We start from the raw sequence: 26,863 nt of genomic DNA, 5'->3' as shown, positions 1-26,863 counted from the left end.
ACTATCATACTGTGGCTGTTTGTGTTATTCCCTGTGCCTGACGGCTGAGATGTGGTTACTTTTCACTGCGCCCGGTGAACGCAGGCCTCTCCTAGACTCTGACCAACGAAATACGATTAAAACTTTGCATTTCTCATCTTTGATTTTCTGCTGCGCTTTCCACGTGAACAACTTGTTGCTTTTGATAAAAGTATCTGCTAAATGAATAAGATGTTAAAAGGTCACGCACCAGACAGTGTTTGGAGGGAAGGATTCTCTCAGACACCAGTTTCACCTTCACAAGGAGACATCTGCGAGTCTCAATCAAAAGTCTCTGAGCTCAGTAAACATACATGATCAGGACACAGATTTGATAGATTGGATGAGGATTGCATTGAAACACAAATCAAGTGGATCGGCTGAACTAAAGCAAAAAAAAAGACACAAACCTGACAAGAAGGAAGAAAAACGACAATGAAAACGTCAAGGTAACAAAGGAAACAAAGATGGAGGACGGGTGAACAGACACATCACAGTGACTCTGTGTTTCAGGGTTTGGGAATCCATTCAGCTTCATTCCTTGAAGGAAACAGCGGGTGTTTAAACACAAACAAGAACAGTGGACTATGACCTCATGACAAAAATGAAGAGGATCTTTTCAGTCGGCTGAATTTCAAGGCAGGAAAATACCAACTGGTTATATAGTCTCTTCAGCTATTCACTACAAAAAAATAAAATAACAATATTACATAAATGTTTTCCAAAAATCCATCACCAAGAGTTAGTCCAGTCCAGACCAGGCCAGGCCAGGCCAGAGCGAGGGTCAGGCCAGGCCAGGCCAGGCCAGAGCGAGGGTTAGGCCACGCCTGGCTCTAGATCTCTTCTCCTTCTTCCCTCTTCCGACAAGGCACTAAAATTTCATTCAAGTTTTTCATTGCAAGTGCTTTATGCATTTAAACCACCTCATTCCTGTCAGACCAAACCACCCCAGACCAAGCCAGTGTAAAAGGACCCCCCCCCCCCCCCCCCCCCCACACACACACACTCCCACGTGGGTGTAGGTAATGCGTATATCTGCGAGTGTGAGATTGTGTTTTGGTGTGTATAAGTGTGATGTAGGTGTGTATGCGTGCGTGCGTGACACTGTACGTGCGTCTGTGCATGATAGTGTGTCTGTGTGAGATGACGGTGTGTGTGTGTGTGTGTGTGTGAGATGAAGTTGTTCCAGACACTGCCTGGGTTCAGGCTGCAGGTGATGACACATCCTGGAACCTGACTGTGGCTGAGAGAACAGACCTCCCTCCTCTGACCCTGAGGGGGGGAGGGAGTTGAAGAGAAGAAGAGAGGAAGTACAGAGAAATAGAGAGAGAGTTGGGAAGGGAGGAGAGCTGGTGACTGTGATCACCAGCCAGGGTAGAGATGGTGGAGCAGCACTCGAGTGGTCTGGGTTCGGACTAACGTCCAGTGTTGTCGAGTGTGAGTCTCTTGTTCCTTCATGGAGACTCAGTGGAGGGGACTGAACAAAGGAGAGGAGAGGGGAGAGGGGGGGGAGAGGGGAAAGGAAAGAAGAGAGAGGTGAGGAGAAGCGAGAGCAGGGGAGAGGAGAATAATGGAGGAAGGGAGAGAGGTGGGGAGAGGAGAGAGTGGGGAGGAAAGAGAGTAGAGTAGGGGAGAGAGTCATGGAAAGCAAAGGAGCTTTGCAGAGTGGTTCTGTCTGTCTGGGCTTTGTTGTCAGTCCGGCTCTGGCTCACTATAGAAGCCCCAGGGGGTGTTGTGTGTGCGTGTGGGTGTGTGTGTGTGTGAGTCATCCGTGGGGAGCAGAGAGGGGAGAGAGAGGTGAAGCCTCGCTCAGACAGAGGGAATGGAGACAGACTGGTGGGAGATGTCGGGGAGGGGGGAGGAGAGGGGGGAGGAGAGGGGGGAGGAGAGGGGAGAGGAGAGGGGGGAGGAGAAGGGAGACGGAGGTCCTGGGGGTGGGGGGGAGGAGAGGGGGGAGGAGAGGGGGGAGGAGAGGGGGGAGGAGAAGGGAGACGGAGGTCCTGGGGGTGGGGGGGAGGAGATGGGGGAGGAGAGGGGGGAGGAGAGGGGAGAGGAGAGGGGGGAGGAGAGGGGAGAGGAGAGGGGGGAGGAGAGGGGAGAGGAGAGGGGGGAGGAGAGGGGAGAGGAGAGGGGGGAGGAGAGGGGAGACGGAGGTCCTGGGGGTGGGGGGGGGGGAGTCACCTCTCCACAGACACCTGTCACTCAAACACAGTCCCGCTCCCTGAGGCATCTCCTCAATCTCCTTCTCACAGAACCTTCTAGACTGGCTTGCTAACGCTCACCCCTCCCCCCCCCCCCCCCCCCGCCCATCCTCCCTCCCTCCCTTCCCCAGCTCAAAAAAAAACCTTCGCAACCGCCCTCCCCTCCCCACAGCAGTGACGGTGTGCGAGTCTCTGGGCTCGCTCCTGCCCCCCGGTGGCCTCAGTTGGCGTTGTGGCTGCTGCAGCACGGTGGCATTGGTCCTCTCGAACAGCCACTGCTGGCTGGGCGACGCAGGGTCACAGAGGCTCATGAACACCCTCCTCTCTGACGGGCTGCTGTCTATGCAGCTGTTACTGATGGGGTGGTAGATAGTCTTGTCCTGCAGAGAGGGAGGGGGGGAGGGAGAGAGAGGGGAGATAAAAGAGTGAAGGGGGGAGATATATATTTATAGAGAGAGAGAGAGAGAGAGATAAAGAGAGGGGATTAAGAGAGAGAGAGAAAAGTCAATATTAAAATATAGTATTTGAAGACAGAGTGAGAGACGCACAACACACACACACACACACACACACACACACACACACACACACCCACCTTGCGGTAGCGCCACAGCTGGTTGCCCCTCATGCCATGGCAGTCGTACAGCGTGACGGGGCTGTTGTGGGACACGGCGTCGAAGCACACCTTCTTAGTGTGCATAGGGTCCCCCACCCTGATGTCTTCCCTCCAGCCGAATGTAAACACCTGGGGGGGGGGGGGGAGGGGGGAGACAGACAGAGAAAGAGCGGAAGGGGGAAGGAGGGGGAAGGGTGAGCTTGGTTCGATTGACTATACTTGAGGAGCACTTTTTTTTGCTTCACCCTGGAAAATGGAGGCCCTTTCAGCCACAGATAGAAAGGTCAAAACCAATCTGCGCCCTCGGTAAAGTGAAATACAGAGCTGAGCTTCTCCAGGCGAAACAGGGTGGAAGGTCCACCCCCCCCCCCCCCCCCTCCCTACCACCACCCTTCCTCCCCCCCCCCTACCACCACCCCCTCTCTTCCTCAGATCTAAGGACTCCTGTCCTGGACAGCTGCCAGGCAAGCTGGGTGATTTGCAGCGATGCAGTTTTCCCCCAGCTTGGAATACAAATTGCGACCATGACAGAGATTAAGCCACAACGCATCTTTAAATGACTGTAATTAAACCGTCAAAGCGGCGGGCCGGAGTCTGTCGCCGGGGAAACAATAGCGTCGCCGTGGTGATCCATCAATGTTCAGTTATGAGCTCGGCTAAAACATCTTTTGAATGACATCTGGAACAAATATTGTCCATTAGAACCGCAGAGATAATGAAGTTGTGTGTGTGTCGATGCGCGTACCCGAGTGTGTGTGTAAGGGAGTGAGTACCGAGGTTGAGGTTGCAGAGACGTGCTTGCGACAATTTGAGAGAAATTTGAAAAGAGAGAAAGAGAGTGATTATTATGAACATGTGATGTCTGCATGCTGTGTGGAAAAGGTCGTTTGAGTTTAACCATCAAAAAAGTGAGAGAGAAAGAGAGAGAAAGAGAGAGAGAGAGAGAGAGAGGGAGAGGGAGAGAGAGGGAGAGAGACAGGGAGAGAAAGAGACAGAGAGACGGTGTGTCACTGTGCAACTTTGGTTGAAAATTCTCATACGCCATGACCTTTAAGTGGATGTGGGTCTGTCTGTGAGAAGTGTGTGTGTGTGTGAGGCACCCGTACCTGGCCGTGGCTCCACCCCATCTCTCCCCGCCCCTTCAGACAGCTCTCTAGGCGTAGGGGCGTTCCCGACGCAAAGTGCTTACTCTCCAGACACATGCTGCTGGCCGCGTTACGCAGCTGGGACACACACACACACACACGTGTACATATAAACACAGCAAACCAACTGTACCAGATTGTTGATCATATGAGTCTTTAAATATCTAAATACATGTATGCAACCTTGTGTGTATACTGTGTCTGTATGTGTGTGTATACCGTATCTGTGTGTGTATACTGTCTCTGTGGTGGGTGTGTATACTGTCTCTGTGTGTGTGTGTGTGTGTGTGTGTGTGTGTATACTGTATCTGCGTGTGTATACTGTCTCTGTGTCTGTGAGTGTATACTGTCTCTGTGTGTGTGTGTATACTTTATCTGTGTGTGTATACTGTCTCTGTGTCTGTGAGTGTATACTGTCTCTGTGTGTGTGTGTGTGTGTACTGTCTCTGTGTGTGTGTGTGTGTGTACTGTCTCTCTGTGTGTGTGTGTGTGTGTGTGTGTGTACCTCTCCCCAGGCCGCGGCAGGAGGCTCCACAGGGGGGTAGTGTTTGGGCAGGTCCCAGGCCACCTGGGTCATGAACCAGCGGAAGCTCTTGCAGCCCAGCCGGCTCCTGAGCTCCTTCTGCACACTCATGTCGCCCGCCGACAGGTGCCGGTACTCCGGGCGCCGCTGGTAGATGTACTCCGCATACTCATCCATCCACACCTCCGCCACGCGCTTTAGGTTCTACACACACACACGCACACACACACAGGGAATAAGTCCATTTTGATTTGAGCATACCCACCCAGCCCAAGCACAGTGTGGTACCGTCGAGAAAAATAGAGTACAGTAGAATAGAGTACAGTAGAATACAGTACAGTAAAGTACAGTACAGCAGAGTACAGTACAGTAGAGTACAGTAGAGAACAGTAGAGTACAGTAGAGTACAATACAGTAGAGTACAGTACAGTAGCGCTCTGCTACTCCAGGTGAAGTGGAGTTCAGTGGCACCATCTGTTCCTATGGCGACGAGAGGGAGGGGGGAGTGTAGGTGCTGGTTGGCTGCTCCAGCTGCACACCTGGACCTCAGCCAATGGGAGCCGCGGGGACTGCGCGGGTGGTGGTGGGGGTCCCAGCAGGGGGGAGTACGCTGGAGGGGAAGTCTTTTGGTGGGGAGAAGTTGTGTGTGTGTGTGTGGGGGGGGGTTGGAAAACAAGTGAGTGTAAAAAAAAAAAAAAAAGCACCGCTCAAGGCCAGTAATTACAGCCTCCTGTGTGCCTGGTGGGGTTCTCTCTCCCTGTCTCTCTCTCACTCTCTCCCTGTGTGTCTCTCTGTCTCTCCCTGTCTTTCTCTCACTCTCTCCCTGTGTGTCTCTCTCTCGCTCTCTCCCTGTGTGTCTCTCTCTCCCTGTCTCTCTCTCTCTCTCCCTGTCTCTCTCTCGCTCTCTCCCTGTGTGTCTCTCTCTCTCTCCCCCCCCCCTCCCCCCCCTCCCCTCTCTCTCTCTCTCTCTCTCTCTCTCTCTTCTCTCTCTCTCTCTCTCTCTCTCTCTCTCTCCCTGTCTCTCTCTCTCCCTGTCTCTCTCTCTCCCTGTCTCTCTCTCCCCCCTCTCTCTCTCTCTCTCTCTCTCTCTCTCTCTCTCTCTCTCTCTCTCTCTCTCTCTCTCTCTCTCTCTCTCTCTCTCTCTGTCCCCCTGTCTCTCTTTCTCTCTGTCCCCCTCCCTCCTCCCCTCCACATCAAACAGGAAACCCAGGATGGGGCTATGCCTCGTCCACACTTTCTGTTTCAGATGCCGGATTTCTCCTCAGCGCCCTGCCAACCCCAACTTCCTTCCTGCCTCTCCCCCTCCCTCCCTCCCTCCATCCACCCCCCCCCCCCACGCCTACCCCCGTCTGAGGGACCTGTCAGTCAGAGTGGACCCAGTCGATGGATCTGACCTTCAGCGGACAGAAGAACCTCCACGCCGTGGGAAGTAGTTAGCATCGATTGGCAGCGGTCATAATAAAGTTAGCTTCTCTATCGCTATGTATTTATTCCCTGTAGAAGCACCGGGAGACTGGACCTCCATCTGGGTTCATCAGCATTCAGAAGAGGGGGCGTTACTCTCAATGAGCACCGAATGCAAACAAGACTTGGTTTAGGTCTCACCTCCACCCTAGCCTAGCCCCAGCCCCACCTAGCCTAACCCCAGCCCCACCTAGGTCCAGTGTAGCCCCAGCCCCACCTAGCCTCAGCCCCACCTAGCCTAACCCCAGCCCCACCTAGGTCCAGTCTAGCCCCAGCCCCACCTAGCCTAGCCTAGCCTCAGCCCCACCTAGCCCAGTCTAGCCCCAGCCCCACCTAGCCCAGTCTAGCCCCAGCCCCACCTAGCCCAGTCTAGCCCCAGCCCCACCTAGCCAAGCCTCAGCCCCACCTAGTCTAGCCCAGCCTAGCCCCAGCCCAGTCTAGCCCAGCCTAGCTCCAGCCCCACCTATCCCAGCCTCAGCCCCACCTAGCCCAGCTCCATCCCAGCTGTGCCCTGACGCCTGGAGAGAGCCTGCATAATGAGCAGCTTCCAGCTGCATTCCAACCAGTCTGGCTTCTGCTTCGAGTCATTCTCATTCCGAGTAGAGGCGAGCGTTTGAGGGCTGCAGGAGAGAGAGAACAGCGAGCAGAGGCGAGCGTTTGAGGGCTGCAGGAGAGAGAGAACAGCGAGCAGAGGCGAGCGTTTGAGGGCTGCAGGAGAGAGAACAGCTCCTGCTGGGCCTTGCCGGAGGTGGGGGCACGGCCCCCCAGGTCCTCAGGTTTTACCCAGGACAGGAGGCTTTTGTTACGGGCAGGACAATAGGGGTGTGGGGGGGGGGGAGGCTTGGGGAGGGGGGTTCTATTTCGCCTCCCAAGGACGAACGAGGACAGTCAGAGTGGAAAGGAGAGCGGGGTATCAGAAGGTTCACTATCCTTTCCCGTTTGTAAAATAAAAAAATGGAACATTCAAGCTGTTAAATCACAGTGCCAGGTTATGCTAATGTGTGTGTGTGTGTGTGTGCGCGTGGTGAAAGCATGTGTGTCTGGATGTGCGAGCGTGTGAGTGCGTTTGTGTGTGCTGGTGTGAAAGCATGTGTGTGAATGCATGTGTGTGTGTGTGTGTATGGAGAGAGACAGTATTATTCTCTAACAATGGAGGACAGACACATTCTGTTCAGATACCTCGTGCCCCCCAGAGTGAGTGAAACCATCAGCCCAGAGTGAAACCATCGATCCACACACACACACACACGCACGCACACACACGCACACACACACATTCCTGATAGCTACCTTTGCTGTGTGGATGTAGTGAGAAAACAAAGATGTCTGTGCGTGCGTGTGTCTATCTGTGTGTATCCGAATTGATGTTTACCGATGAACACCGTGGTGAAACCGAGGAGGCGTGAATAACCGTGGTCCTCAGGTACGGAGTTCTTAATGTCTCCCCTCAATCCCCTGTGAGCACTGATAAACCCAATCTACTCTCCCATCGTTTACTGTTTTATGCATCTGTGAAAGTGGTTGAATGAAGAAATATATTCATCATGGGTGCCCCACCCAATGAATTCATCAAACAAAATCTCATCTCATCTCCTCAAGCTACTATCCGAAGGGATTGTCTACTACCACACAGAATAAGCACATCTGAGCATTCAGCCTTTCCCTGTCTGGTCTCTCTCACCTGGAACAATACACCCACAGAACCAAGGAACAGCACACCTCTCAAGCCTTTCTCCAAATCTATGAATCAGAGGAGGCCACGGTATTGAGACACGTCCCAGAGAGGAGAGAGGAGGCCACGATATTGAGACACGTCCCAGAGAGGAGAGGAGGCCACAGTATTGAGACACGTCCCAGAGAGAGGAGAGGAGGCCACGGTATTGAGACACGTCCCAGAGAGGAGAGAGGAGGCCACGGTATTGAGACACGTCCCAGAGAGGAGAGGAGGCCACGGTATTGAGACACGTCCCAGAGAGAGGAGGCCACGGTATTGAGACACGTCCCAGAGAGGAGAGAGGAGGCCACGGTATTGAGACACGTCCCAGAGAGAGGAGGCCACGGTATTGAGACACGTCCCAGAGAGGAGAGAGGAGGCCACGGTATTGAGACACGTCCCAGAGAGAGGAGAGGAGGCCACGGTATTGAGACACGTCCCAAAGAGAGGAGACCACGGTATTGAGACACGTCCAAGAGAGGAAGGAGGAGGCCACGGTATTGAGACACGTCCCAGAGAGAGGAGAGGAGGCCACGGTATTGAGACACGTCCACTCACCCTGGCCAGGCTGACTCCTCCTGGGACCTTGTAGGGGACGTACTTCCTGTAGATGTGTCCTACCCTGGAGCAGGGGATGTCCTCCATACGACCACCACACATCCACACCTGGGGAGGAGGAGGGGAGAGAGGGGGGGAGAGAGAAAGAAACGGGGAGAGAGAGAGGTTGTTAACAGGACCAGCTGCAGCAGGTCAGGATCGGTGTGTCTCTGGTGTGGAGGAGCAGGTGTGAAGCCCTGAACAGGGTGAAGAGAAGGGAGGCTGACAGGGTGTGGCAGAGAGGAAGGGGAGGAGGAAGAAGGAGGGGGGGAGGAGAGGGGGAGGAGGAGAGGGTTAGGAGGGGGGGGGGGAGGAAAGAGGGAGGGAGGGAGGGAGGAGGAGAGGGGGAGGGTGGAGGAGGAGAGGGTTAGGAGGAGGGGGGGAGGGAAAGGGGGAGGGAGGAGGAGAGGGGGAGGGAGGAGGGGGCGGAGGAGGAGGGGGACATGAGACAGAGAGAGATGCAAGGATAGAGAGAGAACTTTGTCAGCATACAGACTGAGTGATGTCTCCTGATGTGGGAATGGTGGTGTGCTTGTATGAATGTTTGATGGTGGGGCGCTGGTGTGTCTGGTTAGCAGGGCAGCCTACCACGAGGACCGACACAACATGAACAATACAGCACATTGTGTATTGGGGCTGGGGGCTGACACACACACACACACACACAAAATATCAGTCCAAGATTAGATTATTTGTAGTATACTGACTGACTAACTGACTGACTGGCTGGCTGCTGGCTGACTTTAACAACTTTGATCCTGTCTCTATTTGTATTTACCTACTCACTGCATCTCCACACGATATTATACCATACATGTTTATATCCATGGCAACAAGTCCATGGCAACAAGTCCATAGCAACAACTACAACAGGCACAGACATTTCGACGTGGACTTTGAATCTCCTGAAAAGTAAATGAGGTGTTTATATATTTATGTTGGTGTTATGTTCATTTAATGTTCATGAAACAACCTTAGAATTAAGTTTTTACACCAAATCAATGTACAGCAGAATCAAAGTGAATGTAACAAATTCTGAACTAAGTATATCCTTATTAAAGGCTTTCTCTGAGTAAACACCTGGAGAGGTTTAAAGTCACCTTATACAGTGTGTGAGTAAGCATCTCGCTGGCTGCATAAAATGCTTCTTTGAGAGTTTCTACAGCGCTCCTCTAATCCTTTTAGAACCATTCTACTTCACATTCCAGTTCTGTAATTGACTTAACAGAGTTACCACAGACAGCCTCACACACTTACTTATTCACATGCGCACTTGCGCACACACTCACACGCACGCTTACACACAGTCGGCCTCTCGCACAGACACGAACAGACGCACACACACACAACCATACTTACAGAGGCACACAGACTGCATTAGACACACACAGTTAGTCCAGACACACACACACTCTGTAAGTAAGGAGATTTGTGATTTGGAAGAGCTTGGACGGGAGAGTCTAACCAGCCGCTGGTCCTGTTGCCAGGCACAGACATTGCTAGGGTGGGCCTACAGTCTAGAATCCTGCTCTGAGTAAACAACAAAGCGTCTGACACTGACCCCAGCTGACCCCCCCCCCCCCCCAGCCCTCCCCCAGCCCCCCTCCCTTCTTCAGAGGAAAGAGAAGAGAAAAAAGAATGAAGAAAAAGAGAAGGTTGTAAGAAAAAAAAAAAAAAAAAAAAAAAAAAAAAAAAAAACGGTGTCCACGACTTCCTCCCTAACGAAACGTCTCATCCGATCCAACGATGCCCCTGCCTGGGCCTAATGAAGAGAGACCACGAGAGCCCTTGAGTTTTCAAAAACCACCGTTCAATTATTCTGATGAGCTTAAAAAAAAAAGGAGGGGGGATATGCGGGGGTGGAGGTGAACCAGCGGCGGCCGTTAGCGGAGGAGGGGGGGGGGGGAGAGAGGAGGAGGAGGGGGGAGGGGGGGAGAGAGGAGGAGGAGGGGGGAGGGGGGAGAGAGGAGGAGGAGGGGGTGGGGGGAAACATAATAAATGGCCGTCCCATGGTATAATTCCTAGCCAGACAGAAGTGGGGAGGGCTAATCTAATATGTTTCCTGAGTATGATAGATGCTCAGACCCTGGCAGCATATTTGGAGTGAAATGATTGAAACATGAGGTGGAATCTTAATGCAGAGTGCTGTTCTCTCCGGGTTAGACTAATGGGCTCTGATATTGAAAGAGGGGATGAAGATTTTCTGTGGACGTGCTTTCCCTGCGTGAGGTGCCAGGCCCGGAGCTTGGGGGCTGTTGCTATGGTAAGGGGCCGGAGGATAACCACAGGTTATGTGACGTGTGATGTAATGTCATCTTATTGTGTTGTTGGAAACCGCCGCTAACACACATGGGGGGAGGAGGGGGGGGGGGTATACTGTGTGGCTGGCGTAACTGGTTTACTGTGTGACTGTTTCACTGTGAGACTGGTATGACTGGTTTACTGTGTGACTGGTTCACTGTGAGACTGTTTCACTGTGTGACTGGCTTGACTGGTTTACTGTGTGACTGTTTCACTATGAGACCGGTATGACTGTTTCACTGTGTGACTGGCGTGACTGGTTTACTGTGTGACTGTTTCACTGTGAGACTGGTATGACTGGTTTACTGTGTGACTGGTTCACTGTGAGACTGTTTCACTGTGTGACTGGCGTGACTGGTTTACTGTGTGACTGTTTCACTATGAGACCGGTATGACTGTTTCACTGTGTGACTGGCGTGACTGGTTTACTGTGTGACTGTTTCACTGTGAGACTGGTATGACTGGTTTACTGTGTGACTGGTTCACTGTGAGACTGTTTCACTGTGTGACTGGCGTGACTGGTTTACTGTGTGACTGTTTCACTATGAGACCGGTATGACTGGTTTACTGTGTGACTGGTTCACTGTGAGACTGTTTCACCGTGTGACCGGCGTGACTGGTTTACCGTGTGTGAGGGTGAGGCTGGGTTACCTTGAAGGAGATCTCGTACTGCTCCCCACCCCAGATCTCCAGGCCCGTGTCATATCCTCCCAGCTCCCAAAACCACTTCCTGTCCACGGCAAATAGCCCTCCAGCCATCACAGGAGACCTGAAGAAGAAAGAGAGAGAGAGAGAGAGAGAGGGGGGAGATAGTGTGTGAGAAAGAGTGAAAGGTAGAGGGAGCGAGAGAAAGAGAGAATCAAAGAGAGAGAGAGAGCAGTAAAGAGGGAGACGTGAAAAGATAGAGGATGGATCGGGAGAAAGAAAATTAACGGCTTATCAAGGACCATCTATCTCTCTCCCTCACACACATACCCCCCCACCACACACACACACAGATCTTCACCGCCCGCGAGGACACTCAAAAACAGATAAATCAGCAGCTTGTAAATCAGTGTGTATGAGTCCGTCGTGGAGCCGTGCGGAGAGCGAGCTACCCGCCTTGCCTGCGCCTGTGTCTGTGTGTGTGTGTGGGCAGGCGGTGGAGTTTAACGACCTTCTTTATAGACTGTTTGTGAGAGTAGAGGAGCTTTACGACTCGCGCACACACTCATCAGCCCGGCGACGTCTCCGGCAAATCACCCTGCAGGGGGGGTTTTGAACCTCCTCGCCTCGCCGTGACAGTCAGGAGAGGCGACGGGGAGCGTGACTGGAATAACAAGTGATAAGGAAGTCTGAGGTGGTCTGGCGGCCCCGGTGCAGCACTGGCTGGCTGGAATGGGCACCATGACACTCATTAGGCCAAAAGGACATGGTAATGATCCGGAACATGCTGGTACACACTGGGGTTTGGGGTTCAAAGGCAGGGAGTTGTTTTAGGGAATTTGGTTTTAATGAGTCTGAGATGTCCCCCTCCAGAGAGCTCCACACCAGGCCCAGAGACCAGAGATGTCCCCCCTCCAGAGAGCTCCACACCAGGCCCAGAGACCAGAGATGTCCCCCCTCCAGAGAGCTCCACACCAGGCCCAGAGACCAGAGATGTCCCCCCTCCAGAGAGCTCCACACCAGGCCCAGAGACCAGAGATGTCCCCCCTCCAGAGAGCTCCACACCAGGCCCAGAGACCAGAGATGTCCCCCCTCCAGAGAGCCTGGCTCTGGGGCATGATCAGAGCATTTGTCAGCCCAGGCCCTTTAATGACGCACTGGTTGGTAAGTATTAGGTTACACACACACACACACACACTCTGCTGGATGCCAATTCACATCACCATCAGTACCCCTCTGCAGGGAACAGAGCAGACCCCCTGCCTGCCTCACAACCTGAACCTGTCTGAAACACACACACACACACACACACACACACAGGCAGAGATACACATACTGTCATGGCAACCAGCCACCCGTCAGGTCTAAATTGGATGCGGCCGGGCGGGCGGTGATGAACCCTGTTTGGGGGACCTGCCCTGCTGTTTCCCAGCATGCACTGCAAACGGCCACCCAGGACCTCCTGTGCTCCCGGCTCCTTTCCAAGGGCGCGCAGGGTTCTGGCAAGGGGAGGGCGGGGCTCTGGCAGGGGGAGGGGCCTCTGGCAGGGGGAGGGGCCTCTGGCAGGGGGAGGGCGGGGCCTCTGGCAGGGGGAGGGCAGGGCCTCTGGCAGGGGGAGGGGCCTCTGGCAGGGGTAGAGTGGGGCCTCTGGCAGGGAGAGGGCGGGGCCTCTGACAGGGGGAGGGCGTGGCCTCTGGCAGGGGGAGGGCGGGGCCTGAACACCACACAGCCTTTTTGGCATTCTGCAGCCGTGATCCAGTCGGCCTGAATAAATAAGCCAGGAGAGTAGGTGTGTGTGTGTGTGCGTCTTCCTGTGTGCGTGTCTGTGAGTGTGACCCTGTGTGTGTGTGCGTCTTCCTGTGTGCGTGTCTGTGAGTGTGACCCTGTGTCTGTGTGCATGTCTTCCTGTGTGTGTGTGTGTGTATGTGAGGGAAGACAAAGTGAGGTCTTATGTAAAGCACTTATCAAAGGAGAACGGCTCATCTGTCGCTTTACCCTCCCTCCCTCCCTCCCTTTCTCCCTCCCCTCCCTCCCTCCCTCCCCTCCTATCTCTCCCCTCCCTCACTCCATCTCCATCCCCACCCTCCCCTCTCCACCCCCTCCCCTCCCCTCCCTCATTCCCCCCTAAAGATTTCAATCACTCCTCAGTCTCTCAACAAGAGGAATTAGAATTCCATTAAACTGCCCATGAATATTCCAACTCACAATTTTACTTTAATTAGACTTGCAAAGACGGACATTCCCAAATTCAGTCCATTGATCACTGAGAGGGGGTCACAAGAGTGGGGAGGATGAGAGGAGGACGAGAGGGGGAGAGAGAAAGGAGAGGCTGGTCTCATCTTCAGATGATAGAGCCCTGTTCAGGGCCCAGAGAGAGAGAGGGATGAGAAGAAGGAGAAATGGAGATAGAGGGAGGGAGAGATGGAGGGAGAGACGGAGAGAAAGAGAGGAATAAGCAGCAAAAGCTTGCGAGAGACACCTCAAACCCTCAGATAAACGAACTAATTTACCCAGAATTCCCAGGGGTCAGATATCGACTACAGGCGTATAAGCCGTGACGTTGTCATGACGAATACAGCCGTGTGTGACTGTCTGCTGCTATCGTGTGTGATGAGCAGACTGCAGCAGAAGTCATATCAGACTGACAGGGTTCAGCGAGAGACCTTCGTACGTTTGGTACATTTGACTTCTGTGTGTGTGTGTGTGGACCTCTCAAGGAAGTCAGGTGGCTGAGCGGTTAGGGAATCGGGCTAGTAATCAGAAGGTTGCTGGTTCGATTCCCGGCTGTGAAAATGACGTCGCGTCCTTGGGCAAGGCACTTCACCCTACTTGCCTCGGGGGGGAACGTCCCTGTACTTACTGTACGTCGCTCTGGATAAGAGCGTCTGCTAAATGACTAAATGTAAATGTACCTCTGCGTGTGTGTGTGTGTGTGCTCTGTGCCGCTCACTCGAAGGGCTCGCTGGAGTCCTGGTTCTGCAGCTGGGAGGGGATGGGGATGCGCTTGTAGTACATCTCCCAGTCGAACGCCCCCCGCATGGCGTCGCCCGCCTGCGTCTCGTAGCCAAAGTTGTCGTGGTCGATGACGTCGATCATGGGACACACGATGGACTTCCTGTTCTGGGCGATGCGGTCTGGGAGGGGGGAGGGGGAAGGGAGGGAGGGAGGGAGTAAAAGAAGAGATGGGGAGAGGGGAAGGAGAGAAGGGGAAAGTGTGTGAGTCTGTGTGTGTGTTTCAGTTTGTGAGCGTGTGTTTGTGTGAGTGTGTGCTTCAGTGTGTGTGTGTGTGTGAGTGTGTTTCAGTGTGTGTGTGTGAGAGAGAGAGGGCTCCCTCACCCAGTAGAGGGGGCAGCCAGTTGACGTTGGCCTCACAGTGGGAGTCCAGGAAGGTGATGACCTCCCCCTTGGCTGCTCCCGCCCCCAGGAGGCGTGTCCTGATAAGCCCCTCCCTCTTCCTGGTCCTCAGGATGCGGACCTTGGGCATGCGCACCATGTACTCTTCGAGAGACGCCTTCAGGTGCTCTGGGGAGAGGAGCGGACAACGTTACACACACATACACCCACACAGGGTCACATACACACACACACACTTTACAGCATACTCACAGTCACACACAGATTCTCTCACACACGCCGTCTTACACACACACACACACACACACTTTAGCCAGGAGCGGACGAGAGGATCGCTATGCTATACGCACACACGAAACAAACACCATTTTCTAGCAATGCCTTCAGGTGCTCGGCAGAAGGACATCGACACACGCACACACAGACGAACACTCCAACTCTCTTTGAGAGATGCCTTTAGGTGTCTGTTAAAACTTTGAAGATTCAATTTGAGATGTTTTTTTTGTTGGTGTTATTTCAGGAAGCAGCCCGGTGTTCAGCAGCTCTGACGCCCTCTCCTTCTCCAAGACCTCCTCAAGACCTTCTACAGCACGAAGCTCCGTGTTCCACAGGTAAACACACTCTGGTCCTGCTGGCCACGCAGGTGGACACCCCCCCGTGCAGATCACGCCGGCCACACTGGACCACCTACACACATCTCTCCTCAAAGGCCTTCACACACACATTGTTCTCCCTCTTTCATGACCTCCATCTCTCTGTTTCCTGCTAGCTCTCTGTGTGTCTGTGTGTCTGTGTGTCTGTGTGTCTGTGTGTCTGTGTGTCTCTCTCTCTCTCTCTCTCTCTCTCTCTCTCTCTCTCTCTCTCTCTCTCTGTCTGTCTGTCTGTCTGTCTGTCTCTCGGTCTGTCTGTCTGTCTCTCTCTGTCTGTCTGTCTGTCTGTCTGTCTGTCTCTCTGTCTTTTCAGTGCACCAGTCACAATCCTAACAGAGAAACTAACCAGGGTTCAAATCCCACGTTCGGTGAACACGTCTCCAGAGAGCCGGTCCGCGGAGACCAAACCGAATTTGCCGAAGCTGAGATAACCAGTTTCTGGGCGGGCCCTATCGTCTCCGTATCGCGCAGACGTGAGGAGGTTAGATATAAAACACATTCCTCTGGCCTTCCCCTCAATATGTCCCTCCAATTTCCAGCATTTCCGGGGGCCCTCCAATTTCCAATTTCCGGGGGCCGCCTCGGAACAGAAATCAATCGCACCTAAACGGAGTTCATAAATATTGTGTGTCTGACAGCCGATGGGTAGTGACAAGTCAATAATAAAAACACACACACACACCAAGATCCAAGGACAATACCGCTTCATTCTGTGTGTGTCTCTGCTCCCTGACCTCCTGCCGTCTGTGCACGCACACGCACGCACACACACACAACCAAGCTGACGGGGACGGTGGAGAGACGAGGAGTCCGACGTCATCATCCTCTCCTCATCCCTAACGCCCTCCTCCTCCTCTTCCTCCTGTTGGCTTTGGTGTTGCTTGAGTGAAAAACACAACGTTATTCATTGATCCGCCTGCTATTGATCCACCTCTCTCTGGTGATCAGAAGGATGTCTGGCTGATTCACAGACCTTTCCAGAGCTGAGTTCTTCGAAAACGCCCTTTCTGGATGAACCTCGTCTGGATGAAATGTTAAAGGAAACTGTAATTATGGGATGAGATGTGCTCTGGTTGGTCACATAACACAGTATAAAGGGAAGCCGATCTGTTTCATAACAGAAAATGATTGTGTGTGTTTGCAATCCATGTGACACTCCTGTGTTGTTTATCAAGGTCAGGATTAGTGTGTGTGTATGTGTGGGTGTGTGTGTGGTGTGTGTGTGTGTGTGTGTGTGTGTGAGAGGGAAAGAGAAAGGGAGCGAAAGGGAGGGAGAGTGAGGGAGAGAGAGAAACAGAGGGAGAGAGAGATAGATGGATAGATGGATAGGTAGATAGACAAGGATGAAGAGAGAGACATAGATAGATAGAGTGTGTGAGTATGTGTGAGTGCGTGTGTGAGTGTGTGGTGAGCGTCTAAAGAGGGAGAGGGCACCCAGAATCATTTTGAGCAGAAAAGTTATACAGAGGAGGAGAGGGATGTGTGTGTGTCGTCGCATGTGTGGAAGGGGGGGCGGGGGGGGGGGGGCGGGGGCAGAGCCCAGAGGGAGACTTTCCACTCAGCCGGCTGACAAATGAACCGACACAACAGAACAATTTCCTATTCTGCACCACTGGAAACCAACCGATTGTGCCCAATACACACACTTGTGGACACACACACATACACATACACTAAAAGACATGACTAATAAAACATCCTCTCTTCCGCCACCCCTCTTCCTGGCAGCAGCAGAGAGAGGGCCTTGCAAATACGGGACTGTCACCCCCCCCCCGCCCCCTTCCCAGCCTACCCCCCCAGGAGAATCGACAGATTGGATTCAAACGAGCGAAAGAACCAATGACCCTTTCAGACTTCCCCACCAAATGGCATGGCTGCTAAAATGGCCTGCTTATCCTCCTCTTCCTCTCCTCCTCATCCTTCCTGCCTCCTCCTCTTTTCCCCCTCCCTCCAGGACCAGGTGAGGTAGGCGGGGGCAAGGGGAGGGAGGCGGGGCTAGGAGAGGGAGGCGGGGCCAGGTGAGAGAGGAAGGGCCATGTCAGGGAGGTGGGGCAAGGGGAGGGAGGCGGGGCTAGGAGAGGGAGGCGGGGCCAGGTGAGAGAGGAAGGGCCATGTCAGGGAGGTGGGGCAAGGGGAGGGAGGCGGGGCTAGGAGAGGGAGGCGGGGCCAGGTGAGAGAGGAAGGGCCATGTCAGGGAGGTGGGGCAAGGGGAGGGAGGCGGGGCTAGGAGAGGGAGGCGGGGCCAGGTGAGAGAGGAAGGGCCATGTCAGGGAGGTGGGGCAAGGGGAGGGAGGCGGGGCTAGGAGAGGGAGGCGGGGCCAGGTGAGAGAGGAAGGGCCATGTCAGGGAGGTGGGGCAAGGGGAGGGAGGCGGGGCTAGGAGAAGTAGGCGGGGCTAGCGGAGTTAAGCGGGGCTAGGGGGGATAGGCGGGGCTAGGGGAGGGAGGCGGGGCTAGGGGAGGAAGGCGGGGCTAGGGGAGGGAGGCGGGGCTAGGGGAGGGAGGCGGGGCTAGGTGAGGGAGGTGGGGAAAGGGGAAGGAGGCGGGGCTAGGGGAGGGAGGCGGGGCTAGGGGAGGGAGGTGGTGCTAGGGGAGGAAGGCGGGGCTGGGGGAGGGAGGCGGGGCTAGGGGAGGGTCTCCAGTTCCTGTTCTTCCTCCTCCCCTCCTTCACTACTTCTCCTCCATTCTTTCACAATCTCCATCTTCCCTCTCCCTCTCCCCCTCCCCCTCCCTCTCCCTCTCCCTCTCCCCCTCTCTCTCTCTCTCTATCTCTCTCTCTGTCCTGCTCCCACACAGCTTCAGTCAGGCCTGAGGCCCAGTCTCTCTGTCACACACACACACCATATGGTAATAAAAAAATCCCATCTTTAACAGTTAGAGGTCAACAAGTCTACATTAGCATTTTCCTTCGCGGTGGAGTGCTCTGTACAGAGCTGTACAGAGCGTGACGTGTGTAGGAGGTACACACACACATACAGGTATGCACACACACACACAGGTATGCACACGCACACACACACAGGTATGCACGCACACACACACACACACACACACACGGGTATGCACACACACACACACACACAGTTGTCGTCATTCAGCTACTCACATACTGTGTCCTCATCCTGGACAGGTTGTAAATCTCCCCGTTATGAACTGACCCATTAGGAGATTGATTTCGGACAATCGCCCTCCCACTCAGGTTGCCATCGTCACCGAGGCCTCACAGTTGCCTAACGACGACAGGACGGCCTGTCAGAACCAACGGTGAGGTAAAGAGGTTGCCGCCGGCAAATTACCGCCGGTTAATTTCACCTGAATAAATTACCCCACAAGACGTGTCCGGTTCGACTGAAAGGGAGGTAATTAATCAGGGCTAATGGAGGACGGGTGGCTACCCAAACACATTAGTCTTTATTAAATCTGGAACACAAGATGATTGGGGCTGTGACATCATCGACCGCCGGGGTCACGTGCCACAACTGATAAATAGTTTGATAAAATATATTTTTTTAAAGTTTCGATTGTAGGCAGAACACGTCATGTTTGGCTAAACGTCAGGGCTAATTGAATGTAAACAACCACAACATTATTACCATTGTCAACAACAGCAACAGCAGCAAAGCCTCGTGTTGATTCATATCTCCGTGTGAACGGAATTCTGCTGCCCTTGGTAGACAAACACAATAAAAAAAAAGTTTTAATTAAATCGATCTCTTTCTAATGAAAACCCATAAACTTCAGCCTTGAACTTTGCGAAGATGAATAAACTTGGTCGTCGGAGGGTTTAATTACTCATTCAGTATGTTTTGGGGGGAGTTCTGCAATGATGAGGAGGAGCTGTTTAGTCTGAGGGCGGCTTTGGGAGGTAGCCAAGACAACGAGGCCGACTATGTCCTCGTTTCCTCTCCAGACAGGAAGGCAGGGAAATGTTTTCAGGACGCCCTGTTGGCTGTCTACCAGAGGAAAACTGAGGGAGGATACTAACAGCAGACAGACAGACAGGCTGAGAGACAGACAGGCTGAGAGACAGACAGGCTGACAGACAGACAGGTTGAAAGACAGACAGACAGACAGGCTGAAAGACAGACAGACAGGCTGAGACAGGAAGACAGGCTAAGAGACAGACAGACATTCCTCACAAGCGTAACAAGACAAGACGGATGAGGGACAGAGAGAGAGAGGAGCGAAAGAGAGAGAAGGAGAGAGGGAAAAGGAGAGACAAAGAAAAGAGAAGGAAGAAGAAAGTTCCGGAACCCTCTGACACTCCGGAGTTCAAACCATCGGGGACAATCAGAGCTCCCTGCTGTTTGTTCGTTTCTCTAAATATAATTTCTCCCACCAAACAGAAAAAAATTAAGAAAAAAACCCCGGTGTCTCATGAAATATGGATGAGGGGGGAGAGCGGAGGAGAGCGTTGGGGAGAAGGTTCAGACACAGAGAAGGAACAGGGCCGTCCTTCATCTGCTCAGGGGACAGAGGAGAATGATCCTGGGGAACAGAGAACAAGGCCTTTGGCTTTCATCACGCCTGCTCTTATCTGACTACTGACTAAGAGCTGGGGGAGGGGGGAGACTGAGGGAGGGCGACAGATGGAGAGAAAAGGGAGGGAGAAAAGGAGGGAGAGAGGGAAGGAGAGAGCAAGAGATGGACGGAGGGAGAGATTGAGAGGGAAAGAGTGAGGGAGACTGGAGAGAGAGACGGGGAGAGTGAGAGAGAGAAAGATAGAGAAAATGACAGCTGATGGAAGCAAATTGGCTTTGATGAAGTGTAAAGCATCAAAGATCAATCTGGTCTCTACTATCTGGTCTCTACTATCTGGTCTGGTCTATATTTTGTGGTTGAAGCGCTTCTTCCATTAGGTGAACAGCAGGAAAAGGGCCTTGTGCTCTTTAGGGTAAGGCTATTAAAATCTAATAGCAGTCCCCCTCTACCCCCCATCCCCTCACACTCTCTCTCCCTCCCTCCCCCTCTACCCCCCCACGCTCTCTCTCCCTCCATCCCCCTCTCTCTCCCTCCCTTCCCCTCACAATCTCTCTCCCTCCATCCCCCTCTCTCTCCCTCCCATCCCCTCACACTCTCTCTCCCTCCCTCCCCCTCTACCTCCCATCCCCTCACACTCTCTCTCCCTCCCTCCCCCTCTACCCCCCCACGCTCTCTCTCCCTCACTCACTCACTCTCCCTCTCTCCCTCCCTTTACCCCCCATCCCCTCACCCTCTCTCTCCCTCCCTTTACCCCCCATCCCCTCACCCTCTCTCTCCCTCCCTTTACCCCCCATCCCCTCACCCTCTCTCTCCCTCCCTTTAACCCCCATCCCCTCACCCTCTCTCTCCCTCCCTCTACCCCCCATCCCCTCACCCTCTCTCTCCCTCCCTCTACCCCCCATCCCCTCACCCTCTCTCTCCCTCCCTCTACCCCCCATCCCCTCACCCTCTCTCTCCCTCCCTTTACCCCCATCCCCTCACCCTCTCTCTCCCTCCCTTTACCCCCATCCCCTCACCCTCTCTCTCCCTCCCTTTACCCCCCATCCCCTCACCCTCTCTCTCCCTCCCTCTACCCCCCATCCCCTCACCCTCTCTCTCCCTCCCTCTACCCCCCATCCCCTCACCCTCTCTCTCCCTCCCTTTACCCCCCATCCCCTCACCCTCTCTCTCCCTCCCTTTACCCCCCATCCCCTCACCCTCTCTCTCCCTCCCTTTACCCCCCATCCCCTCACCCTCTCTCTCCCTCACTCTCCGCCTGATTCTCCAACTGCCTCTTCCTTCCACCACCCTCTCCTTCTGTTTCTTTCACGCAATCCTCCTAGCTTCCCCTCCTTCTCTCCTTCCCTCTCCCTCTCCCCCAATCCCCTCCCCCCATCCCTCCCTCCCTCCATCTCTTACCCTCCATCCATCCATCCCTCTCTCTCCCTCCATCTGTCTCCCCCTCCATCCCTCTTCCGCGATCCTCCTGGCGCTCCCTTCATCATCCCTCCCTCTCTCCCTCCCTCTCTCCCTCCCCCTCTCTCTCTCTCTATCCGGGTGTGTTCTGGTGAGTTAGTAGGATGATAACAATAACCCCATTAGGCCGAGTCGACGCCTCGACAGTTATTTCTACCATTACAGATGCTAATGAGGCCTGCCTCCACAGGGAGCTTCAACGGCCCCAAAATAAACTCAAATTAAAGAGACGAAGAGGGGGAAGAGGGAGGAGAGAGGAAGAGGAGAGAGAGAGAGAGAGAGAGAGAGAGAGAGAGAGAGAGAGAGAGAGAGAGAGAGAGAGAAAACAAAAAGGGAGAGAGGAGAAAGGGAAATAGAGAGGGCGGGGCAAGAGAGGGCGAAAACAAAACAAGCCAGCTTTTAGCAGAAACGAGCTGGCGGCCTCGTTGCCAGTGGACTACAGATGGCGTGCTGCGCGTGAACATTTACTCTGGGCCCTTTGGCCCTGAGAAACAGCTCCCTTTACAAACACAAAGCAGACGAGAGAGGGAGAGAGAGGGGGAGAAACAGAGAGAGAGAGAGATAAAGAAATAAGATCCATCGTCTCAGACAAAAAGCCTGACTCATTCCCGGCGGTGCGGCGATACCCACACACCAAACAAACTTCCTGCCGGCACATGAACCCAGTCAGTCAAATACGGATGTCACTTCCTACGTGAGCACAAGTGTCTATTAGTGGAGCGATCACAAAGACACCCGCTCTCCAGGAAGCAGAGCGCTCACACGCGAGAGTCTTCGGGATCAACTGAGCTCAATCCGAGCTGATCCTGGCCTGAGCTCCACAGAGGGGGGCCTGGCCAGCGAGGGCGCCCAGCTGGCGGGGTCTAACTGGTGTGTGTCTGAGTGAGACCTTCCTGCCCTCCATCACCGCCGCCCGTCCCCAAAGGGGAGAGGAAATAGAGGGGAGGAGGAGGAGGTTTTTAAAAGTCAGCTATGCTCATTTGAAAAGGAATATTCTGAGCTAAGGCGATGCATAATGGTCCAGATGACCTTGAGAACCAGCCCCCCCCCCCCAGCCCCCCCCCAGCCCCCCAAGCCCCCTGTAGAGGTGAGGGTTGGGGGGGGGCTCCCACCTGCTGTGTGTGGGCTGGACCGTCTATCCCGCACAATCCACAAAATTCAATTATAGACTAATGAAGAATGAGCTTCTCATTCTCCCTCCCTCCCTCCCTCCCTCCCTCCCTCCCTCCATGAATGAAGTGATACAACTTGAAGCAGGCATGAGTAAGGTCGTGTGTGTGAGCGTTTTTGGTCTGTATGTCCGTGAAGTCGTAGGGGTGTGTCTGTGTGTCTCTGTGTGTGTGTATTTGCTTGAGTGTGTATATTGCGTGTGTGTATGTTTGTTAATTAAGGCTGACCTGAGATTACTGGTCAACAAACCGGGGCAAGCTATCCACCCCACCAATGCTGTGCTCATACTCAGTGTGTGTGTGTGTGTGTGTGCATGTTACACATCACTACCCCTTCCTGTTTAATTTTCAGGACTCAAGGACTTCAGGACTTTTTTTGCCCTCAGCATGGAGTGCCAATTATCTATCTTCTCTTTTTCTACCTCTTGTTCTGTCCATCATCTCCTCTCCTCTCTCTTTCTCTCTCCTAACCAGTCTTCTCTCTCTGTCTGTCCATCATCCCTCTTCCCTCTATGTCAGGTTCTTAGATTCTGTCTTTCCTCCTGGTTCCCCTCACCTCACACATTCTGTCCTGAAAATCTTTCCTTTAATCTTCTAGCGCTCTACAATCCTCTCCTCACCTCGCTCCGTCTCCCTTTCCTCCCTTTCCTCTCTTCCCTCCTCATCTCCTCCTCTCCTCTCCCCTCCTCCACTCTCCGGAAAATGAACATCATAAAAACAGCGTCTAATTCCTCTCTCCCATTAATGATGATTAAAGGCAGGGGGGTGGGGTTGGGGAGACAAATGAGGCGATGGAGGTACAGCCGATCAGACCACAGTCACGTCTCTGGAGAGAGGGAGGGAGGGAGGGAGGAGGGAGGGAGACGGAGGGAGGGAGAGCGGTTTCCATGACGGATGAGGACACGGGCGGGGCGGCAGGGTTGCCAGAAGCGGACGTCTCCATGGAAACAACCCCCCATATGGCGAAGCGTTGTCTAGAACGGGCTGGGGCAGCCTCCTCCCACTGAGAGGACGACCACAACACCAGCACCACGCCCCCCTCAGGGTCACACAGGGAGGCTGGGGGGCCAGGCAAGAGTGCGTGTGTGTGTGTGCGTGCGTGTCAACAGGTGTTTCCGAGGTGTATCGGGTAATCGGAGTTGACATCTCAGGTCTCTATATGAACAACAAGAGGCTGAGAAAACGAGAGAGCGACGAAAGAGAGGACGAATAGAAAAGCGGAAGAAAAGAAATCAACTTCGATGACAAAGCGAAAGAGATTAGTGCGGGTGATAAAGTGGGGGAGGGAGGAGGGAGGGGGGGAGGGAGGGGGGAGGGAGGAGAAGAAAAGGGAGGGAGGGGGGAGGGAGGAGGGAGGGAGGGGGGGAGGTAATGCATCACACCCGTCCATTCAATTGATCCCGTAAGGGCCAGAGTGTGAGCACGTTATTGGACGATCAATCCACCAATGACAGGCTTCCATCAAGGCGCCCGGGTTGGCGCAGCGCGGCGGTTGCCGCGGAGACAAATGGCACTGTCACATGCTGCCACGGACTGTGATGGAGGCACCTAGCTGGGCGTTGTCAACACACACCTAATACCAACAAACACCTAATACAATACAATCCTCTCAGAGAGAGAGAGAGAGAGAGGGAGAGAGAGAGGGTATGAGAGAGAGAGAGAGGGAGAGAGAGAAACAGAGTGTGTGAAAGAAAGAGTGTGTGAGAGAGGGAGAGAAAGAGAGAAAAAGAGAGAGGCAGACTGACTTGGACCGAAGCTCAACAACAGCCAGACAACCCCAGAAACTTCACTTCTAAAAATCCACTTCGTAAAATGCCATGTCACCCCTCCCATCACTTCCTCATTCTGAAGGGCCCTTCATAGCCTTTCCGATGACTTCCTGTATGTCCTGAGACAGGGAGCCCAACTTCCTGTTGTTCTCTGACCAACCCAGAGCGAACCCTGGCTGACAGACTGACTGTCTGACTGGATAAACTGGCGAGCTGACTGTCTGGCTGACTGGCTAGATAACTGGTTGCCTGGATGGCTGCCTAGATGGCTGTCTGACTACTTGGCCGGCTGACTATCTGGCTGTCTGTCAAACGTACAAATTAATGAACTATCTGCCTGGCTGGCTGTGCAGCTGGCTGGCTTACATGGAATTGAATCCAAGCGCAGGGTCCTTTAATACGGTTTCTTTCTGAACCTTTTTCACCGAAAAAACAACAACAAAGAAACTTCAAACGATTGACACTATGTTTACCGCCCTTTCTCCCTCCCTCCCTCCCCCTCCTCCATCCCTCCCTCCCTCCATCCTCCGCAACAGATTGCTGCCGCTGAAAAGGCCACATGGGATGGAAGGAGGGAGGGAGGGCGGGAGGGATGGAGAGAGGGAGATAAGAAAGAGCAGGTGTCTGGGCTGATGGTGCTTCCTGGTAACTCACGGTCACGCTTTGACCGGCTCGGTGGAAAACAGAGCTGACCACAGAACAAACCTGGCAACCCAGGGGAGAGGGGGAAGGAGACACAGAACAAACCTGGCAACCCAGGGGGAGAGCGGGAGGGAAAGAGAGACAGACGCAGAAATAAATAAGAGTGCACGAGAGAGCCCTCTTTTTCCTTCTCTACCCCCCCCCCCCCCTGTCTCTCCCTCTCGAGATAACAAAAGAGAAAAAGTCGAGTGACTGATGCAGAGTATTAATCATGTCTGCTCTGCGTCCATGTTTACGGAACATTCCGGACCCCCCCCAAAAATTAAAAAAAAGGGAAAAAAAGAGTGAATAAAAAGCGTCATGAAAAAAAGAAATGAAATAAAAAATCTATGAAAAAAAACAAAAAACGGGTGGATAAAAAAAAACTAAAAACTAGTCATCAGACGGCGAATCCTTTATTCATGAACCCCTGGCTTCTGCAGACCACACTCCTAAACCCACGATATCATGAGTCACTAAGTCTAAGAAGGAGACAGAACCGCACTGGACGCCCGCCAGTTAAAGAAGAACTCTACGTGTAACAAATCCTTTTTTCCAAAGCAACGTACGGGGGAGGGGGCGTAACTGTGCTGACTGGAATATCATTAATCACAGGATATTAGCATTAGCAGACCTAGCTGCTGGGAGGCAGGGGGGCTTAAAATATGAACAGAGATGGAACATGCCTCCTCTGTCAGTACTGCAGCAGTGTGTGTGCATGTGTGTGTGGTGTGCGGCAGTGTGTTTGTGTGTGTGTGCGCATAAATATTTGTGCGCGTGTTTGACTCAGCCTGTGTGCATACATAAGTGTGTGTATATGTGTGTACGTGTGAGTGGGCATGCCTGAGTGTGTGTGTATGTGTGTACGTGTGAGTGTGCATGCCTGAGTGTGTGTGTATGTGTGTACGTGTGAGTGTGCATGCCTGAGTGTGTGTGTATGAGTGTACGTGTGAGTGTGCATGCCTGAGTGTGTGTGTTTACACGAGGCTTGAATGTGTACACACATGCGTACACACTGTAAATCGGCGTATGTGAAGCCCTCTGGACATGGCTTGTAAAAAGGGCTATACAAATACATTTTGATTTGATTTGAGTGTGTATATATACGGTATGTGTGTGTGTATAAATGTGTGTGTATATGTGCGTGTGTGTGTTGAGGAGGTCTTTGCACAGTGATAATCCTACCCTTTAAAAGTTTGACAGGAAAGGACCTATGGCTCCACTGTTCTTTAGTACTGAAGCACACACACACGCACAACACACCAAGATGAAGATGTCCCACTTTACTGCAACAAAGATTAGATTAATATTCCTAAACTCTAGCCATGGTGATTTATTTAATATTCCGGGGCGAAAATCTGAGCGAGGAAATTACACATCACACAGGATATCGAAAACCAGGAGACTCAACACCCCCCCCCCACCTCCCCCTCCACCCCCGCCATGTGTGTCCACGTGTGTGTGTGTACCTTTATCGCTGAAGTCGTCCACCAGGATGACCTCGGCGTGAGCTCGGGGGGGGAGCGGTTCAGCACACTGTGCACGGTCCTCAGCAGAGACGACCAGCCCTCGTTGTGGAACGGGATGATGATGCTGGTGTTGGGGAGCTGCTCCGAGTACAGCTTCTGTTTGCAGCTACGTACACACACACACACACAGGACGCACACACACACACACAGGACGCACACACACCAAATGATTGTTGAGAGCGAACACAGCAACAGGTTTATAGAGACTTCAAACACACACACACACACACACAGGTGGAAGTGTTTAGCCTGAGACAGTAGAAGTACTAGTATGTGTTGCCGGATTATTCCGCCCCATGCACCCAGGCCTGCTAATTAGCACGGCGCTCAAAGCTGGTCACGTCAGCTGGTTTCACTACGCTGGTGGAACACACACCTCATGTTTACTATCTCAACCTGAGCGTTCACACCAACAACAGACACAAGCAGAACACATGACTGTTCTGCTCCCGGCTGATAGGACAGGGATCACTTCCCGCTCTCTGACTGGTCGGTCGTTACCCAATTCCTGCGTGTATGCGTGTGTGTGTGTGCGCGCGTGTGTGCTGATT

General features: G+C 53.3%; 1 protein-coding gene across 1 annotated transcript; it reads right to left on the bottom strand.

Moving 5' to 3' along the window:
• Positions 1-2,135: 2,135 nt before the first annotated feature.
• Positions 2,136-26,411, bottom strand: LOC134013957 (polypeptide N-acetylgalactosaminyltransferase 10-like). Its single transcript, XM_062453744.1, has 9 exons — positions 26,252-26,411; positions 14,561-14,746; positions 14,175-14,358; positions 11,231-11,348; positions 8,240-8,347; positions 4,486-4,707; positions 3,942-4,058; positions 2,815-2,964; positions 2,136-2,599 (listed from the first exon to the last, which is right to left on the bottom strand). Exons 2-9 carry the CDS (start codon positions 14,715-14,717, stop codon positions 2,297-2,299), a joined length of 1,359 nt encoding a protein of 452 aa, XP_062309728.1. The 5' UTR covers positions 14,718-14,746; positions 26,252-26,411; the 3' UTR covers positions 2,136-2,296.
• Positions 26,412-26,863: the final 452 nt, after the last annotated feature.

The sequence above is a fragment of the Osmerus eperlanus genome, chromosome 27 (assembly GCF_963692335.1).
Source record: "Osmerus eperlanus chromosome 27, fOsmEpe2.1, whole genome shotgun sequence".
In the NCBI taxonomy this organism is placed as follows: Eukaryota; Metazoa; Chordata; class Actinopteri; order Osmeriformes; family Osmeridae; genus Osmerus; species Osmerus eperlanus.
This window is presented reverse-complemented; position numbering and strand designations above follow the sequence as displayed.